The sequence below is a fragment of the Elephas maximus genome, chromosome 22, assembly GCF_024166365.1.
Source record: "Elephas maximus indicus isolate mEleMax1 chromosome 22, mEleMax1 primary haplotype, whole genome shotgun sequence".
Classification (NCBI taxonomy): domain Eukaryota; kingdom Metazoa; phylum Chordata; class Mammalia; order Proboscidea; family Elephantidae; genus Elephas; species Elephas maximus.
The window spans coordinates 8,898,905-8,919,944 of record NC_064840.1 but is presented as its reverse complement, the minus strand read 5'-3'; the positions used below and the strand labels follow the sequence as shown (position 1 = coordinate 8,919,944).

Genomic DNA, 21,040 nt, shown 5'->3' with positions numbered 1-21,040 from the left:
GGGGAGCATTGATGACAAGAAATTTTCCTCCACAGTCAACAGAGAAAGCCTTCCCCTAGAGCTGACACCCTGAATCTGGACTTGTAACCTACTAGATTGTGAGAGAATAAATTTCTCTTTGTTAAAGCCATCCACTTGTGGTATCTCTGTTCCAGCGGCACTAGATAACTAAGATATTGGGAACGTACCTGAAGAACCTCATGCAATAAAACTGGCATAAATTATTATTTATAAAAAATACAAATTACTACCTTGGAAATAATCTACTTCTGTGTATATTTTGTCTTTTTTGCCTAAATTACTCACAAGAGGGCCATTTCTACTAAAATATAAACAAATTTGTCTTTTTTTAGAAAAAAATTTAAGTAAGTGAGAAAAGCAACAGCACAATTAAGACATACTTCTGAGTAGGCCATCTTTCTATATGAGCCCACCACATAAACGTCTTCAAAAGTTATTAATTTAATAAGATTAGACGTTTACAATTCTGACAGAACGATGTTTAGAAGATGCTGCGCCATTTTATTCCTTTAAGGAGTGACTACAGCCATCAAAAATCTAAGATTAAGATCGATACTCAAAATGAATTTGAAGTATTAGTCTCAGAGTCTGTTAAAATCTATCAAAAAAAAAAACAAAAAACGAAACAGAACCAAAGTCCTAAAAAAGTTAAAAGTTCTCAAGGAGCTATCTGCAGTAGAACAACTGTGAATAAGAACAAAAATCGCCTTATGTTTCTGTAGTAAAACAGGATTCCATTCTTTGAGTAAGAAAGCCTGGACAACTGAGGGGAAACAGCCAGGAGTAATGCTCTGAAGGGAGAAAAATTTAGGATTTAAACAATTTTTATAGGTAAACTCAAAAAAATGCAATGAGAACAAAAAAGATGACACTGAGCTTATGAAGTCTGCCACAGGAAAACAGCCAGAAAGCATAAAGACAAATTCTGGTTCTCAAATTTTCTGGTTTCCCTGTTAAGTAGCTTCTCTTATTCATGCCACCATGAACGATGAACAGTTTTAACAGCAAAGTATATCTATATATACACACATGAGAAAAAATACATGTAGACTTTCCACAGAGATTTTCGCTTAGCACATCAGGGAAAACATACCAGAAAGATGACCTCAGTTTAAATTGCTTACATAAATTGACAATTTAGCCTTGCAGGAATTTCTGCTTACCTGCCATACACCCACAATTGCATTGGCTATTAATATAAGTAAAATTACAAAGGGTTCTACAAAGGCTGTAATTGTTTCTTCACCTTCTTCAAACCAAGCCAAAACCTGGAAGAGAAATGGCATTTGTTAGAACTGTTATGTTTTTAGGCCTAATGCCACTTTATAACAAAGGTGGCTGGCACTGAAGGAATTACACTAGACAAAATCTCTTTTCTTACCTTACCCAGAAACAAATGGTGGCAGAATGTAATGACACAAACAACCAGCTATGTCTTGTGCATAATTTGTGGGAGTCCAAATGACAAAACATCCTAGCAGTACCCTTAGAGTTAAATGATTTTTCAGTTTAATAATAACCCCATTTTAGAACCCAAATGAAACATTATGGGGGGGAAGGGGAGGGCAATAAATCCCATTCATTTCATAGCTCAGAAGAAAACATACACTATGTATTTAATTAAAGTAAAAAGCAATCATTAACAACTATGTTGACTTGGTTAGTATTCCTATCAAATAACATCCATAGGTGGCATTAAATTCATAGTAAAAGCAACTCGATCACTCTCTCAGATTTTAGGGTATGTAAACTTTTTTTTTTTTTTTTTAAACTGTTAGTCGTCCATTTACTTTCAGTTCTATTACTGAAGGCCCTTTGGAAATTACTATAAGGTTGCCGTGACTGGGAATGTATTCTGAAGGTAACCTTCCATGACATCTAGCACAGCAATACAGCACCTCAGAGAGAACCAAAGTCCAGTGAACTGGACACAGAAGACTGCCCCCCCCAAAATGAGCAGAGGGTCAACTTTTAGCTTACACAATCATAGCCCTGTTAAGGTTTAAAAGCGCCACACCGTACTTCATTCATCATAAGGTAGTAAAAAAGACCCCAACACGGAATCTTGAATAATAAAAGAAAATAGTAAAAAAATTTTCTAAATGGTTAAAAATCTAAGAACCAGTTTTTGTAAAGTACCAGACAATCCAGAAATGGTGTTAAATGGATCTAATGATTCAATCTGGGTAATGAGATTTGCCTTAAAAAAAAAAAAAAAACTGTTTAAAATGGTTACGTATTTCACAACATTTTTTTTAAGACAGCTATTTAGAGGACAGTGAATGGGATCTTTTCAGATCTCCTTTAGCATATATTTAGACAGGATTTACGACAATGATGAAGCTATCTAACTACATGAAACACATGTGAATCTAGTGGAATACTTTAAAGTCAGCTTCTACAAATGGCAAACAATCAGAAAGACAATCAAGGCAAGGTCCAATATGTCATCGGGCAAGAACAACAGAGTAACGACAAATTAACAAGACATATCCATTTGACCAAGAAGAAACCCAGGAGGCCCCAGGACCAGGGTGGAGGAAAACGCTCCTGACAGATGCCAACTGCCGCAGCCGCCAGTGCAGGCAGGGCAGACACCAGAGAGCGACAGATGCCGCCACAAGCTTTCACCAGGGCATTGCTGGGGTTAAGGCCGGGCCGAATGCCTGAATGAAAACTTCTCTAGAAAGTTATAAATTTTGAAAGATGCAAGATCACAGCTGTACTGATACTAGCTTTCCAAACATTTGCCAAAGACAGCCTATCAGAAATAAGAAACTTAATTAGCTCTTGGGGGAGAAAAATTGCTCAACTTGAAGAGTAACCACGACCTTTTGAAAAGGTCAGTGAGGCATTAGCAACTCTAAGACAAGCTTCACACCTTGTTAAGGCGGGTATGCGTTTCCCTCCTGGCAGCTAGGTCCGAGGAGCAAACTTAGAGCAATACCCTGTAACAGCTGGAGCACAGGAAAAGCCTAGGACAAGCGGTAACAGGCCTATCATCACAGCAAACCTCTGCCTTTCGAGAAACGTGCAGTTCCTCTTCACGAGCAGAGTATGTTCCTCAGTCATGTAACAGTCTTAATATGTACAATGCAGAAGGCCTTCAAATGCTTATGTGTAGTGAACACAGGCATTCATATTGTTATTTGAAACTTCTACAGAGATAAGCTAATTATGGCCTGGCTAAGAAACTAGTGGGCAAATCTTTTTTGGATGGAAGGACGGTGCCAGCCAAACCTATTAACACTGACAACCACCAGTTTCCTGGAGACTTTTTTAAAAGCCTATTTTGAAACCATAAATAACCCAAAGAATTAAATGCTAGAGCCCACAATGAAAGGCTGCCATACTGAACTAACTAGCAAGAACCCATCCAGTTGCTTCCGTGCAGATCATGTCTCATCACAGTTTTGTTCTACCGATCAGAAAACCTCTATGTTGTATGGGTAGGAAGACAGTAAGACAAAAAACTCACAAAAAACAGACCAGGTGCCACAGATTCGATTCTGACTCACAGCGACCCTCTGTGTGCAGTGAAGAACTGCTCCACAGGGTTTTCAACGGCTGTGGCCTTTTCAAAGTAAACCACCAGGCTTTTCTTCCCAGGTGCCTCTTCTCTGGTGCAACCTTTTGGTCAGCAGCCAAGTGCTTAACCGTTTTTGCCTCCCAAGGAGCTGGGAAGATGATACTGACAAATAAAAGACTCCATGAGACATGAAGGAGCAGGGAATGGGGAGGAAAACCAGATGAGTGACATTACCACCAAAATAAAAGATGCCCTGTTATCGTTACAGTACAACCAGCTCATGTTGTGGTTTACCAGAAGTTATACGAAATTTAAGGAGTCCCTGGGTGGCAGAAACAGTTAAGCCCTTGCCTAACAGCCAAAAGATCAGTGGTTTGAACCCACCCAGAGATGCCTCGGAAGATATGCCTGGCAATCTGCTTCTGAACGGTCACAGCCATTGAAAACCCTATAAAGCAGTGCTACTCTATGCACATGGGGTTGTCGTGAGTTAGAACGGACTGGATGGCAACTAACAACATACAAAATTTACTTATACAGAAGAAAAATGATTATATATTTATTGAATAAATGCGTGAATAAATAAGGGTTCATACAACTTCTAAGGTACAAGACCCTAAGTGGCAGTACACAAACTTAAACATTAAGAAACCAAAAGGATAACCAACTTCCTAACCAATATGGAAGGAAAGCAAGAGGAAAGGCTACTGCAGTATAATTTTAGGTATAAATTGAACAGTGTTTCTTCTTCCCTTTGCTTTATACTATTAATAACAGTACTTGTATTCTGGGGTTGACATTAGCAAGCAAGTTCAAAGTTTCGAATCTGCCAATTTTTCACAGTAACATTTTAGAAGTAACAATTTGCTAATCCAACACTAAACTACAATTTAAACTGTTTAAATGGGATAGGACAGGGTATCTTCCAACTGTTATCTGGAAGACCGATCTCTGCACAGCACTGTTAACTTCTGATCTGACAGCCAAAAGATACTGAATAGCAGAGATTAGCAAACAAAGCAAATTTTAATCCACGGTAAAAATGTGTGTTCTGGTATAAACTGGGGAAAAGTCATGATACTGTGACTCGGTTTCCATATATACCTACATGTGGAAATAAAGGGCTGAGCTCTTAACAAGGCCCACCCCCCCAAAAAAAACAAACACCAGAATTTTTTTTAAGCATCAAAAATTAAACACTTTAGCAAATTGAAAAAAAAAAAAAAAAGGATCACCAGTAATGTTACGATAATTTTCAAAAGTGGGAAGCAAATATTCTTTCAGCCATTGAAAATCTAGGCCATTATGAGTGGTACTGAGGGTCTTAAAAGCTGACAAGCGGCCATCTAAGATGCATCAATTGGTCCCAACCCACCTGGAGCAAAGGAGAATGAAGAACACCAAAGACACAAGGAAAATACTAGCCCAAGAGACAAAAGGGGCCACAGAAACCAGAGACTCCATCAGCCTGAAACCAGAAGAACTAGACGGTGCCTGGCTATCACCAATGACCACGCTGACAGGGAACTCAACATGGAGCAGGAGAAAAGTGGGGTGCAGAACTCAAATTCTAGTAAAAAGACCAGATTTAATGGTCTGAGACTGGAGGAACCCCAGAAGACACGGCCCTCAGATTCTGTTAACCCGGAACTAAGGCCATTCCCAAAGCCAACTCTTCAGACAAAGAATAGACTGGAGTATAAGACATAATATGATACTCATTAATGGTGTGCTTCTTAGCTCAAGTACATACACGAGACTAAATGAGGGGCTTCTGTCAGGAGGCAGGAAGAGCAGGCAGAAAGGGACAGGAGCTGGTTGAATGGACACGGGGAATCCGGGGTGGAAAGAAGGAACGTGTGGTCACATTATAGGGATAGGCAACTAGGGTCACACAACAATGTGTATATAAATTTTTGTATGAGAAACTAACTTGAGCTGTGAAGTTTCACCTAAAGCACAATTAAAAAAAAGGAAAATCTAGACCATTATTAACCAGATCTCATTCTCTCTGATCTAGAGACAAAACTTATGTCAAAAATAACACCCTTCAATGTTTTCAGACTTAAGAATACAATCTTCTAAACAAATCAAAACAAAAACACATTCACCCTTCCAACCATATTTTAAGTCTCTAAATAAATTAGGAAAACCAGTAAAATTGTCCATTATGTTTTCCTTAAAAAAAAAAAAGATACTAGAAACACACAGTAAAATTTAAAAGCATTACATGATGCAGTATCAAATACTTCCTAAATATATACTTCAGAGAAAACCAAAGTGAATCTCATATTTTGAAAATGCTACCTCCACAAACTCATCTGTTTAATTACTTGTTCTTTATCAAAAGCACTACCCCAGGCGCCGTAAGGAATGACGAATACCTTTCAAGGAGTTCTAACAGAAAGAAGACATACACAAATTTTCAAATGTGAGCAGTGGCAGTCTGGAAAACCTTACTAGCATTCTAGGGTCCATCTACTAAGTGGCTGAGGTGGACGAAAGGTAGACAGAACCTGTGTTACCAGAGAGGACCTTACAGTTGACTGGAGACGAATACGGTCCTAATGCTCACCTGAAGGTCACCTTCTTAGAGGCCCTTCCTGACTGCTCTCCCTGCTTTATTTTTCTCTACAGCACTATCAGTATCTAACAGACTGTCCCCACTAACATGTACACCCCTGGCCAGGGACTTTGTCCATTTTGTTCACTGTGACTGGTAACAGGTACTCAATAAAAAAGGGAGGGCATTCCAGTTAAGCAGCAATATAATGAGCTATGTGAAGGGTAATGACAGTAACTGAGGATAGAAAGACAAAATGAAATGAGAGGGCCTCAAATGTTAAATTGAGGAATTTTTAATATTATTCCACACGTACCAGGAAATATATAGCTCACTTCTCCCAATCCAAGTGACTTAAAAGAAAAAATTTTCTTTTTGGTGAATATTACAAATTAACTAAACTTTATCCCTACCAGTCACAAGTATAAAACATTAATACCATTTCTAACTTTCTGCTACAGCAAAATATTAACTATGGTTAACAGTTAGTCTACTAGTTAGTTTGATATTTAAAATAAACTACTAAGGCCTAACATTTCTTTTGAACTCCAACAGGACCCGATGATGCATCGTGTATGTGTATGTAAGAACTACCTGTTTACTTCTCCAAAAGAGAATACCCTACCACATTTTTCCTGCTTAACTAACAGGAATAAACTACCACAAAAAAAAGACTCAGGGGCTTTCTTTTGAAAGATAAAGATATGAGGAGTGAAAAGGTCAAGTACAATAAAGCAGTGCCAGCCTCACAAGAAGGAAATCAACAAAACAGATTTAACACCCACAAATTCTTGACCAAACAAACCAAAGCAAGGCAAATTTAAGTGATTTCTATAGTAAAACTACTTCCTAACACTTAGTATTCATTTGTTAATTAGCAACCCACAAAAACAGAAACATAACACTGCTCTTTCCTGAACAATAACTCCCAACTAGTTACCACAAACGTAACTCAAATTTCAAATCCAAAATATAGCTCTAAAAAGCCAACGTCCTACTTCACAGCAAACTTAAAACCCATTTGAAAATGCCTAGAAACTATTAACACCTAATAATGACTTCAGAGTTAAAGAACCACCCAAACAGCCAGTAAATACTTCATTGTAACATCAGCAACATTATTTCTAACACTGCTTTAAGTTACAACAGACAGAATAACTTGGCAACAGTTTGTTGAACCCTAATTGGACCCTATTATCTGCCAAAGTGAACTGAGACTATTTCAAAATTATGTAGCCTACTTAAATATAAATATTATACTAGCCCAAATATGTCACTTGTTTTGCCCGGTGGCAACGTAATACAGCTCCAGTTAATCGAACAGGTCTACTCAATTTATCTCATTTGATACAGCAGCATTTACCGGGGGAGGGGAGGAAATTTTTAAAAAGATTAAATCAAAAACATACACACAAGAGATATGGAGTGATTCAGTATGCTAAACGGTTTGCTATGCGATGCTCTCAATTTTATTCAATGAACACCACAGAAAAGACTCTAGTATGGGGATGGTGAATTATTAATGGCTACATATCACTTGGCTAAGTAGACAGAATTTACGTACAAAATCACACCAGATGTTCACCTCTTGACACCCTCTACTTAAAAAAACGAAGATAAAAGCAATCCTTTCCCTCACCTGAACTAATTAAATGCCCACTTCTAGTTTATTTAGTTCTCAAAATAGTCCTCTATCCATGATTGTCACAGACTGAGATAGATCCCTGGGGCTTGCATACGTACATACAAAAATGAAACCTTCAAGCTGCGTCAATTTTGTGAAGCCAGAAAAAAGTACCGCCTGGATGAATTTCACTTCCCATCACGGTTTTCGTAAGAATAAAATGCTGTAACTAATTTAAAAACAAAAGGGATCTCAAGCTTTGAGGATTAGGAACATCTGTGTCCTGCTCACGAACGTTTTTAGGAAATCTACCAAAAAAGTGCATGGCTCAAAAAAAAAAAGCAATACAAAATTAATAGTGAACAGAAAAAAAATTAATAGCCTAGAAATATCCTCTCATACCGCCCCCCCTCAAACCTTTCTATTGTAGTTCTTTGCATTTCACCAGTTTCTTAGCAACCGTACAGGACTCCAGCCGGTAAGCACATACAGAACAAGAAAAAAACCCTATGCTGGGTTTTTTTCTTTTAAGATTCAGAACCAATGTACTGAATCTAGTTCTCTCAACCCAGAAGTCACTCAAGACAGGGGTCCAATTTAGATAAATATACCATCCTAAAGGTCAGTGACCAAATTTGGTCAACAGTGGTGCCATCACTGCCGTCATCATTCTTGTCACTCTCAGGAACAACTGTCACCTTGCCATTACCAGGAAGGGAAAGCAACTAGAATATTCCTTTTGTAAGTTCTATTTACAGTTGACGAGGCACCAGACAGCATCTTAGTACGATCTTACAACATAACAATGGATGAACCCAAAAAGGCCTCCCAATGAAGAACTTTTTGGTAGTAAAACAAAATTTCTAAGACCCTGCCACATTTGGGAACAATTTCTAATTACATTGTAAACATCAAGCATCTATTAATATGTACTGCACACGAATGGCTTCAAGTGTTTTGCTTATAACCTGAAAATCTCATGTTTCTTTTTTTTTAAACATGGAGACAGCATAAATCTCTAAGTTTTCCTCCAATGGACACCACTGTTTTCTGGCTTTTCATCTATGGAATATCCTCAACTTTTGGGGGGGGAGAAGAAATAAATTTCTTTATACTTACAAAAGATATACATGCTGCCAGCAATAAAATTCTAACTAGTAAGTCTTCAAACTGCTCAATCACAAGTTCTAGCAAGGTTTTTCCTGTTAGAAACAAACATACTTGTTATAATTGTCATCTTAACACCAGCACACCAAAGAGGGGGGGGGGCCTTTTAAGATGACTTACCTTCTTCAGCCGGTAACTCTGTAAAATGAAGAAATTCGCCAAGCAGCATGTCGAAAGAGGGCAAGAAAAAAAAAATTTTTAGTACTCTTGCCTTTCTGAAAAGAACTGCTAAAATTATCAGCACCTCTGTCTTTGAAAGAAAGACCTAGATACATGAACAATCTTTTTTTTTTAATATGAAGCATACTAGAATGAAATAGACAATAGTTTTTAGGGGCCTTATGTCTAACCCGAAGGAGGAAAGCATCGCGGCGAAACTGGCCTCCTGAAGGAAGGAGTCGTTTCAGCTATGTCATCACTTCTTCCAGATGTGTAACTTCGGGGAGTACGAGAGCAGAGGCTTTCCCAGCGGCAACGCCGCCCTCAGAAAGCGGCGCGGGACGAGAACACGTCTCGCAGGGCTCGGCCCTCCCTCCAACGGGGCCACCGCGCTAGCTGCGCGCCGGGAAGGTCAAGAGCTCCGGGCGCCAAGGGTCGAGCCCGACGGGGCGGCCCGCCGCAGCCCCTCTCCGGGGCCGGGCCCTGAGCCGCCCTGCAGACCCCGGCGGGCGCCCGGCCGAGCCCCACGCGGCGGAGCCGGGTCAGCCATCTTCCCTGGCGCTCGGGCCCACGCGGCGCCCGCACCCGGCGCGGCACCTACCGTTGGAGCCCCATCTCTCCTTGAGCTTCTTGACCTGCTCCACGCTCAGCCCCGTGCTCTCGTTGACGCCGAAGTGGCCCAGCACCTCCTCCACCGTCTTTGTGTGCGCGTTCTCCATGGCGGCGGGGGCCCGGCCAGCCTCTTCTCGCGTCCCCGCGGCCTCCTCGCCTCAGACTCGCCCTCGGGCCGCCGCCGGCTCGTGCCACCCCGGGCGCCCAGGCGCGCGCTGGCCGATCGCGGCCTCTCCCCCGCCTCCTCCTCCGGCCGCTTCCGCCTCCCGGGCGCTGAATCACCCCGCGCCTCCTCTCACGACAACCTCCCCTCTCGAGGCCGGTCCGCGCCGGCGCCCGCACTGGCGGGCTGGGGGCCCCCGGCCCTCCGACCCTCGGCAGAAAGGAGGGCCTCCTTCACCCTCAACGGCCCGCCGGCAGCGCAGGCCGCGGCCCCCAGTGCTTCCCGCTCTCCTGAGGCGATCAGCCGCCCCGCCTGGGCCGCAGGAGGGGACGCCGGCGGACCCCTGAGAGAGCTGAACGGAGCGAGGGAGGCGAGCCAGCGGGGTGGTGTGCGGCGCGCTCGCCCTGTTCCCTCAGCCCCGCACCCCCGACAGCGGCGGAGCGAACTGCGGCGGAGGAGAATGAGGTGGCGTCGGGGACGGCTCCGCGGCGGCTGCTCTAATAGCATTTATCCGCTGCTGCCTCCCCTCTCGCCGCCGCCGCGGCATGTGGACGTCGCTCATTGGCCGAGAGCGCCCAGCGCGGCGCGGGCGGCGCGGCCCCGCCCCCTCCCCGCGCGCGGCTCCCTCCCTATCGCGCGCCTCGCGCCCACGCCGCCGCGCAGGCCCCGCCTCCTCCGCGCGCCGCCCAGGAACCCGGATCGAGGCCGGAGCGCGCCGCTGTGCCCGCGCAGTGCGCGCTGCGGCCCGAGGGCAGAAGCGGGATGGCGGATAGCGCGCCCCGGCGTCTCCTCAGTCCTGCGGCTCCCGGCCCGCGCTTCTCCCGCAGACGCAGAACCCAGGGTGGCAGAGTGTGATTGGCCTCGGGGGCCTCCCTCCGTGCACTCGCGGCCCCGAGGAAACGCCCTTCGGGGCCTACTTCGGCCAGGGTGGGTGGCCGGGAAGGCGAGGGCGAGGCCGAGGCGCTCGGTCCACGCTGGGCTTCCCCAAGGCGCGCTCGGTGGTGCTCTCGGCTCGCGGTCTCGCCTCTGTCTGCAGGACCGCGCTCTGGGTGCTAGTGCGTCTCCCTCAGATCCCCAAGGAGCCGAGGGGAGGAATTCCGCAGCTTTCTTCCCACACGGTTCAAATTCCTCATCTGTCGCCTCAGGAACGCCGCAACCCACGTCCCCAGCCGGGGCGCCACCGCACGCCGTATCAGCCCTTCTCCAGCGGGCTCTGTACCCTGACAGGGAACCCCAGTCTGAGGGAGGGGGAGGTTTTTTATTTGTAATAGCCCATATCGCCTGTGATGCATGTCTGCATAGAAGTTACAGGCTATGCTACCGTAACTGCTAAATTGCAGCTAGGATTGCGTCGGATGCTTGGCTGGGACTTGAAGAAGATGAAGGTGATTTTCTAGACTCCACTTTCCCCAATAGAAGGGACTTCGTTCCTAACGCTATTCTTAAGTCACAGATAATTTGTTTCTGGGGTCTGTACGAAGCTTAGGTACAAGCAAGATAAAAGAAATTTCGACAATATAAAGAAATTCCTACTTAAAGGGACGGACCTTTGCATTGAATTTCTGAGCAAAACTGAACATACTGGCTTCACAAGGAAGGGAAGCTTTCTTAATGAAGCGTATTTCAGAAGGAAGCATTTAGGCCACTTAACTGTTTGGCAGTAGTGTACCGTCTGCATGAACAAAAGCGGAGCAAAAAGCACCTCAGCTGTCCTAGACAGCTCAGCCTCAGGACTTCAGATAAATTCCTTCAGCAAATGCAAATCATAGTATATTACCCCAGTGAAAAAAACAGGCATGTCATTTCATTTCATTATTTCCAAGGAGTGGAGGCTGGCGCGCAGTTCTGATTGATACTTGGACCAAAAAAGCCCTACACGAAACAAGAAAAAAAAGTGCTCGCGTAAAGCAGTGCACTGAAAGAACAAGGTAGAAACTGGTTGGGTCACAGGATTGAAGCCTCTTGCAGGAAGCACGTGACCATCGTTGGGGATGTGGTGATAGAAGGCTGGTGATTCTTGTCCCTGGACACCAGGTCTGCGCCGCCATTTCTTACCGATTCTTCAGCTTCACCTCCCTCAGCACTGATAGAAGCACCACAGGCAGGAGGATCAGTACCTCTTCTCAGCCTGGAAATTATCTTGGGCATCTGACTTTGGATCTTCATTCTGTGGTCCGGACTCTACATGACAGTTGTAAGCGCCTCTGGGCAATCATGAGGTTCTTGAGGGGCTCCTGACCCACCTCAGCCCTTTGTACTGGAAGAACCGGAATGGTGGTCTTTCAGACCTGCACATGCCTAGTTCCATTTTATCATTCAGAGCTCAGCTTAAACATCACCTTCCCAGAGAGGTCTTTGATGACTACTCTATCTGAAATGGCTACCCTCCCCAGGCACCCTCTATGACATTATTCAGTTTTGTTTTCTTCACAGCTCTTATCCCTGATTTTGCATTTTTGTGGTGCTGTTTGCTGCCTATCTCCCCTGACTAGGATATAGGTAAGCTCCATGAAAAGATGTTGGCTGTCTCATCCATCCTCAGTACCCAGAGCGGTCTCTGGTATACACTCATCAATTACTGAGTGCCTACTATTGGAATGAATGAATGAGTCCCCCCATCCCCAACTGTTCAATGGCTTGCAAAGGGCATTGCCCATGGGAGGGCCTCAGGGAAGTTTTGCTGAGCCAAAGATCACTGATTTCCAATTTGTGAAAAATAGGAGGAACTCTGAACTACTTGCCTCATAGGAATGGTTATGAAGGTTCATCAGGTTTAAAATAAACAAAAGCAAAGCTAGACAACATTATAGGTTTCTCAGAGATGAGTAATGTTTAAGTTCACATTGGTACTGCTACCACATTGCCATCACCCTCCTCGGCTCGGCTGTTCTTCACAAGTATTTTTTATCTCCTGTAGGCTGGATTTTTCACCTAGGGTTGCCCCCTTCTATATTATCATACCAATTATTACGCCCTTGGAGTCCCTGGGTGGTGCAAATAGTCAAGGGCTTGGCTGCTAATAGAAAGGTCGGAGATTCAAGTGCACCCGGAGGCACCTTGAAAGAAAGGCCTGGCAATCTACTTATGAAAAATCAGCCATTGAAAATCCTATGGAGTACAGTGGTACTCTGACACGCATGGGGTTGCCATAAGCTGGAATTGATTCGCTGGCAAATAGTTTGGTTTTTTTATTATACCCTTGATTTCTCAATCTGTTGATATCTCTGAATTGGAATATTGAAGCATGTTTATAGGTGGCCAAATTTACCATAAACCCAGCCTCCCATAGGCAGATGGATCTAGTTTCTCTTATGTAGAAGTAAACTTGTGCTCAATATATTTCATCTATTGAACTACACTTGTTTCTTCTTAGCAAGGTTAAAAACAAGATTGGATTGTATAAATATTCTCTTTTTTCCACCAAGGATTCCAGCTATATTCAATAAATTGAGGACAGGGAGAGAAAAGAAGAAGGGAACCTGTGATTCAGAAAGACAGATGATTTAATCAAAGAACTTCAAAGGCATCAATAAAGGGGGACAGAAGCTGGTCAGGCAGCCTGGTTTAAAAAGCTAGGGAGACAAAAAGAGTGACTTGGAAATGAGAGGCTCCAGTCAGCTCCCCAACCTTCCATGCGCCTCCTGTAAAGTGATGGAGATTGCAAAAGGCAGCCTGTTCCGTACTGGGACCACTCTAAACAGTAAAGCAGTCTCATTCTGGGCCAAATATGAATATACCTCCCATTAACTTCTATACATTGGTTCTTGTTTAGCTCTCTGGAACCACTCTGAATAACTTTAATTCTTCTATGTGATATCCCTTTCAAGATGTCTATTGTGCTAAAAGTCTCTTTTCCCAGCTGAAAAAGAGCAGCTCAGTCCCTGAGTTGTTCTTCCTACAGCATAATTCTGCTGCCTCTCAGCATCCTTGTCATCCAGTACTGCAGATGCCCACTAACGGACACAAAACTCTGGACAGTTATCACTACCCACCTTCTGGATCCTTTCACCTGCACATGGTTGATCTGTGTTAACAGTCAACTCAAAACAGAGTCCTCTGTATGTGAGCTGCGGACAGGTTAAATCTTCTCAGCATGTACTTGCTTTGTTAATTCTTTTTAACCCAGATGAAATTTTGCCTGTAATTGAATGTTAGCAGGTTCATATTGGCAGTATGTTGTGGTCTTTTGGAGTCTTCATCTCTCAAGAGATGTTTTAGCTATACCTCCCAGCTTTGGATTACCCACAGATTTGATCAGCATGCCTTCTATGTCTTTATCCAACAGAACTTCTAGAGAATCACCCAGATTGAAAAGAACTAATCAACTGGATCTAATTGTTCAAATGCTATAAACCAGCTTAACTATGGATTCCAAAGTCAGTAAAGTAAAAATCTTACAATACAGCCCTCTCCCAGCCCAAATCACACATAATACTTTATTATACAGCATTGGAACAGCTCATTCTCCCTTTGGTTGAGCACTTGATGCAGTCACCTTGCCTTAAGGATCATATGATATGAAAAGTCACTAATTTGCACCATCAGAGGCAGGCAGGAACTAAGACCATCCAGCTGACTCGCATCCACCCGCCATGTCTCATTCACTCCTGGTCACAAGCTTGTTGAGTGGGATAGTGGGCAGATTTGCCTGTGCTGTTTAAATTGCCAAGGAAAGTCATTTATGGTATTATGCAGATTCTAGCCCACCACACCATTATCCAGCCCACATTTCTTTCCTCTGTTCTTAAGAATTTAATAAGAAGCCTCTCTCAAATTCTTTGCTAAGATTCGTATTGTCTACAAGTCTCCAAATCTACATTCTAGGGATGTTTTCGACACCCATGAAAGTAGTAGTCAAGGAATCGAAGGACATATTTCATTGGGCAAATCTGTTGCAAAGACCTCTTTAAAGTGTTACAAAGCAAAGGTGTCACTTTGAGGACTAAAGTGCATCTGACCCACGTCATGGCATTTTCAATTGCCTCATGTGCATGCAAAAGCTGGACAATGAATAAGGAAGACTGAAGAAGAACTGATGCCTTTAAATTATGGTGTTAGTGAAGAATACTGAATATATTATGGACTTCCAGAAGAAAGAACACATCTATCTTGGAAGAAGTACAGCCAGAATACTTAGAAGCAAGGATGGCAAGACTTCATCTCACATACTTTGGATATGTTATCAGGAGGGATCAGTCCCTGGAGAAGGATCTCATGTTTGATAAAATAGATGGTCAGTGAAAAAGAAGAAGACCCTCAATGAGATGGATTGACACAGTGGCTGCAACAGTGAGCTCAAACATAGCAACATTTGTGAGGATGGTGGAGGACCAGGAGGTATTTCGTTCTGTTGTACATAGGGTCACTATGAGTCGGAGCTGACTTGACCACACCTATCAACAACAAGAAGGGATCTTTTCACGCAAGTGTGCTTAGTTTGATATCACTTGTGTTACTGAACACAGGCTAGTGCCTAGTGACCACTTTTTCTACATGCCCACAAACTATAACATTTATGAGAATCTACCAAACTCAACAGAATGTCTTTTTTCCAGAATTTGCCTCCCCCCCCCACTAATAACTACTCTTTTGATAGCAAAGTAGCAAAAACCCAATTTACTAGCTTATGCAAAAAAAGGACTTACTGAGAGTAGACTCCCAGTTCAGAACAGCTTGATCCACAGGCTCAGAGTCACTGTGAATCTCCATCTCTTGGCTTGCCTGGATTGCCCTTGCTTTTTACTTTCAGGCTCTCCAGGTGGTGGCAAACATGGCCCTGGACATCTCCCATTTAATCTACCACCTAATTCCAATGGAGAGAGGTCTGTGAAAACACAGATAGCTGAGCCTTTTGTTGTGCATGGACATAAAGGACTTAACAACACCACCACCACCCTCTCCCGAATTCTGATTCTTAAGATCTGGGGTGGGGCCCAAGAATTTGCATTTCTAACAAGTTCTCAGGTGATTGGGTGGGTTAATGCCTTCATTCAAAGACCCAGACCCTGGAAAACAATGCCCCAAAGGAAAATCATAGTGCAGTCATCAGAAGGGGAATGAATGTTGGGCCAGCAAAATAATGGATGTCCACTTCACTGAGAAAAGTAAAAAATCTACCCTGACATTAGTGGTTACTAGGGGCAGGCGGGAGGGAGGGGAAAAGGAAGAAACAATGTTTAGGGGACACTGAGCTTCTTTTAAGGGTGATGAAAAAATTCAAGAATGGTTAATGGTGATGGTTGAACAACATGATGAACTTATTTATTTAATGTCACTGAACTGTATATGTGAAGACTGTTGAAATGGCAAATGTTTTGTTACCTATATATTTACAATTAAAAAAAAATTGTAAGAATGTGTTTTCTAAATTGGTTCTCAAATATGGTTAGTCTTAATTTCAACATGCTGATGTCTCTGCTTCCACTAGTAAAGAGGACATTTCTAATCCATGGCGAGGGTGGCAATAGAAATACATAAAATATCACCACTATCAGGTATTGGTGAAAGGCAAGGGTCTGGTGATTGCATGTGATACCTTTCTACAATTCTGTCATAATGAAAAGTATAAGGAAGCTGGTTGGTTGGTCCTACTTTTGCTAAACAAACTGGTGAAAAAAAGAGATGAACTCAGAGCTTCAGAGTCAAAGCTCAAGTGCCACATAAATGACCTCAAAGTTTCTACTTGTGCCTTGAAAGAAAGCCTTATTTCTTGTAGTAACAGAGCTGCTATTGCCGAAAACCAAACCCAGAGTCTTATCCTAAGAATGCCTGAATTATAATGCCAATTCAATTGCCAACCTTCAGAAGTATCTTAAGTCAAAATGAGGGCACTAACTGGGAAGAAATGGGATCTTGAAACTTGGGATGGGGACATATGAGCAGATAATCAAGAAGCCGAAGACACTGAGCCCCTAAATTCCATTGAATCACTCCTGCCAAAAGAACCAGCTCTCTCACTCCCGTCTGAAGAGATTACCCCGTGTTTATCTGCTAAACCACCCTCCCCAGTAAAACCATTAGCCCCTCCACCCCCATCTATTAAGATTAACCCCACCCAGCTGTGTCTAAAGAGTTTTTGTCTGAGTCATTGCATGGGGATCACCTGAGGCAGATGCTTTACAAGACAATGCTGAAGGTTCTCAAACCCCCCCCCCATTCTGACTTCTAGACCTATAAATAGGCTTAAGTCCCAAGGAGCCCCAAATGGTGAAGTACAAAGTGTGATAGGAAATCTACTAAATGTTTACTTGATCTGTACAGGTGGATGAATTCTAGGTAAGCTACAATCCAAAACAACTGCTTGACTTTTCTAAAATTATATACAAACAAACTTGGGGGAAATGTGTGGGAATGGCTCTTAAGGGTGTGGGATAATGATGCAAGGAACATAAAGATGGATCAGTCTGAGTTTATTGTTATGGGCCCACTAAGCACAGATTCTTCACTCAGTGTTTCAGCTCAAGAAGTTGGGAAAGGATCTAATAGTTTATTTGGTTAGATTTTTGAAGCATGGATTATGTGGTGGCCTACACTAAATCAAGTCAAAGTACCACACCTGCCTTGGTATACTATAGAAGAAGGTATCTAAAGGCTTAGGGAAATTGGCATGCTAAAGTGGATTTATCAGGTTAGACCCACAGACCCACACATGGAGTGCCCAAGAGGACACACCTTTCACCACAACCGTGAGGAACAAATTTGTGAGGGGAGCCCCAGCATCCTTAAAAACTGCTGTGATAGCTATTTTATGTCAGTCGGATTTGACAGTAGGAACTGCCTTAACTGAATTAAGACGCTTAACTACAATGGGGCTGACTGGACCCTGTGGTAGTAGGAGCCAAGGGCAACGCTCAATTGATAAAGACAAGGTGGGCATGGTTATCGTAATGGACAGCAGAGTCAAGGCAGTAATCAGAATAGTCTGCCTCCTATGGACTTACGGCGTTGGCTACTTAGTCATGGTGTCCCCAGGAGTGAAACAGATAGGATTTCTAAATATTTACTTGATCCGTAAAAGCAGATGAATTCTAGGTCAAGTGAACAGCAGTCTAACTTGAATTGCCAGAATAGAGAGTCGCAGTCCCTCAACCAATTCCTAGACTTCAGGGAGTTTAAAGACCCACGATCCCTTGAATGAAGGGGAGGCCAGGTCCCCCTGAGGAAGGACTAATACACCACAAAAATGTTTAATCTTTCTCCCAACCTTCCCCAAAGAGATCTATGGCCTTTTACAAGGCGACTGTTCATTGGGAAAAAGGAAATAATCAGACTTTTCAGGGATTACTGGATACTGGCTCTGAATTGACACTAATTCCAGGAGACCCAAAATGTCACTTTGGCCCACCAGTCAGAGTGGGGGCATATGGAGGCCACGTTGTTAATGGAGTCTTAACTCATGTCCATCTCACAGTAGGTCCAGTGTGTTCCCAAACTCATCCTGTAGTGAGCTTCCCAGTTCAGGAATGTATAATTGGAATAGATATACTCAGCAACCGGCCGAAACCCCACAAATGGATCCCTGACAAATGGAGTGGGGGTTATCATGGTAGGAAAGGCCAAGTGGAAGCCATTAGAACTGCCCCTATCTAGGAAAATAGTAAACCAAAAGCAATACCACATTCCTGGAGAGATTGCGAAGATTACTGCCACCATTAAGGACTTGAACGATGCAGCAGTTGTGATTCCCACCACATCTCCATTAAACTTGCCTATTTAGCCTGTGCCAAAAACGGATCTTGGAAAATTGACAGTGGATTACTGAAAACTTAACCAGGTGGTGACTCTAATCACAGCTGGTATTCCAGATGTAGTTTCATTGCTTGAGCAAATTAATACATTTCTGGGTACCTGGGATGCAGCTATTGATCTAGCTAATGCCTTTTTCTCCATACCTGTTTTGAAGGATCATCAGAAGCAGTTTGCCTTCAGCTAGCAAGGCCAGCAATACATCTTCAGTTGCCTACCTCAGTGCTACGTCAACTCTCCAGCCCTATGGCATAATTTAGTCTGCAGGGACCTTGATTGCCTTTCCCCACAAGATGTCATACTGGTCCATTACATTGATGAAATTATCCTGATTGGCCCTAGAAAGGAAGAAGTGTCAATGACTGTGGACTTATTAGTAAAACATTTGCATGCTAGAGGGTGGGAAATTAATCCCACAAAAATTCAGGAGCCTTCCACTTCAGTGAAATTTCTAGGGGTCAGTGGTGTAGGGCATGTGAGATATTCCTTCTAAAGTGAATAAGTTATTGCATCTGGCTCCTCCCAAAATTAATAAGGAGGCATAATGCCTAGTGGGCCTCTTTAGATTTTGGAAGCATCATATTCCTCATTTGGGTGTACCACTCCAGCCTATTCATCAAGTGACTCAAAAGGCTGCTAGTTTGAGGGGGGCCTGGAACAAGAGAAGACTCTGCAACAGGTTCAGGTTGCCGTGCAAGCCTCTCTGCCCCTTGGGCCAGATGATCTGGTTGATCCAATGGTGCTTGAAGTGTCAGTGGCAGATAGAGATGCTGTTTGGAGTCCTCGGCAGGCCCCTATTGGTGAAATGCAGTGCAGACCCTTAGGATTTTGGAGCAAAGCCCTTCCATCCTCTGCAGATAACTACTCTCCTTTTGAGAAACAGCTTTTGGCTTGTTACTGGGTCTTAGTAGAGACTGAACACTTAATCATGGGACACCAAATCGCCATGCTGCCTGAGCTACCCATCATGAGCTGAGTGTTGTCTGACTGAAAGCTGATGTGCACAGGAGCACTCCATTGTCTTATCCACTTGATTGAATGTGTCATCCTATCCATTTGATTGTTAAAATTCCCCTCTGCAAAGGTCATCTTTTGGTGAACATTCACATGAGACACAAATATCTTCACTTCTTTGGTCCATTCTGAGAGGTTTATCCACATACCTCTTCCCCATACCTCCTGTCTCCAATTTTCCAGTCATGTCCCTGACCATCCAGCCAAACCATCGGCCACAGCCCACGAACCAGTATACAATCACACATATGGCCATTTCTCCTTCCAAGCAAAGTGGATCACCAGGTGAACTGCTCAAAGTGCTGCCCATTGAGAGGATTTCCCTTCACCACCATCCTTCAGGGAAGTCCCAGAAAGGTGTTGTAATGCTATTGCTGTCCACTTTTCAGTGGGGCCTGCATATTGTGCAAAACCATCTGTAAACGAGGCACGAGCTTTCTCTTCCTCAGTCAACTGACCATAAAGAACTCCCCATGAGGCCATAGGTGAAGACTGGGAGATGGAAAGTAATGTGCCAGCAGCAGAGACCAACACTGAGTCCCTGATATGGCACCATCCCTCAAGATGATCAGCCAGCAACCTGGTGGCAAGTTGATTACATTGAACCACTTCCATCATGGAAAGGGCAGTGTTTTTTCTTACTGGATTAGACACTCTGGATATGGATTTGCCTTCCCTGCATGCAATGCTTCTGCCAAAACTACCATCCGTGAACTTACAGAATGCCTTATCCACCATTGTGGTATCCCACACAGCATCACCTCAGATAAAGGGACTCACTTCACAGCAAATGACGTACAGCAATGAGCCTATGGTCATGGAATTCACTGGTCTTACCATGTTCCCCATCATTCTGAAGCAGCTGGCTTGAAAGAACAATGCAATTGCCTTCTAAAGACACAAGTATGGCACCAGCTAGGTGGCAATACCTTGCAGGGTTGAGGCAATGTTCTCCAGGAGGCTGCACATGCTCTAAATCAGCATCCAATATATAGTGCTATTTCTACCATAGCCAGGATCATAGTCCAGGAATCAAGGGGTGGAAATGGGAGTGGTACCACTCACTATTACTCTTAATCACCCACTCAAAAGATTTTTGCTTTCTGTCCCCATGACCTTAAGCTCTGTGTGTCTAGAGGTCTTAGTTCTAAAGGGAAGAATGCTCCCAACTGGAGACACATCACTAATTCCATCGAACTGGAAGCTAAGAATGCCACTTGGCCACTTCAGGCTACTTATGCCTCTGGATCAACAGGCAAAAAGGGGAGTTACCATATTGGCTGATGTGACTATCCTGATTATGAAGAGGAAATCAAGTTGATATTACATAATGGAGTTAAAGAAGAATATGTCTGGAATGCAGGAGACCCCTTAGGGCATATCTTAGTACTACCATGCCTTGTGATTAAAGCCAATGGAAAATTCACAGCAACCCAATTCTGA

The 21,040-nt window shown here is 43.5% G+C and overlaps 1 protein-coding gene across 1 annotated transcript in view; it reads right to left on the bottom strand.

The window, feature by feature from the left end:
- ATP2A2 (ATPase sarcoplasmic/endoplasmic reticulum Ca2+ transporting 2) overlaps nt 1–9,782 on the bottom strand; it is a 48,916-nt gene extending 39,134 nt beyond the window's left edge. Inside the window, exons 1-4 of the mRNA XM_049865442.1 lie at nt 9,665–9,782; nt 9,025–9,042; nt 8,857–8,939; nt 1,185–1,289 (exon numbers count right to left, since the gene is read on the bottom strand). Of these exons, the coding sequence (XP_049721399.1) occupies nt 1,185–1,289; nt 8,857–8,939; nt 9,025–9,042; nt 9,665–9,782 (324 nt within the window). The remainder of the gene's footprint in view (nt 1–1,184; nt 1,290–8,856; nt 8,940–9,024; nt 9,043–9,664) is intronic.
- Nucleotides 9,783–21,040: the final 11,258 nt, after the last annotated feature.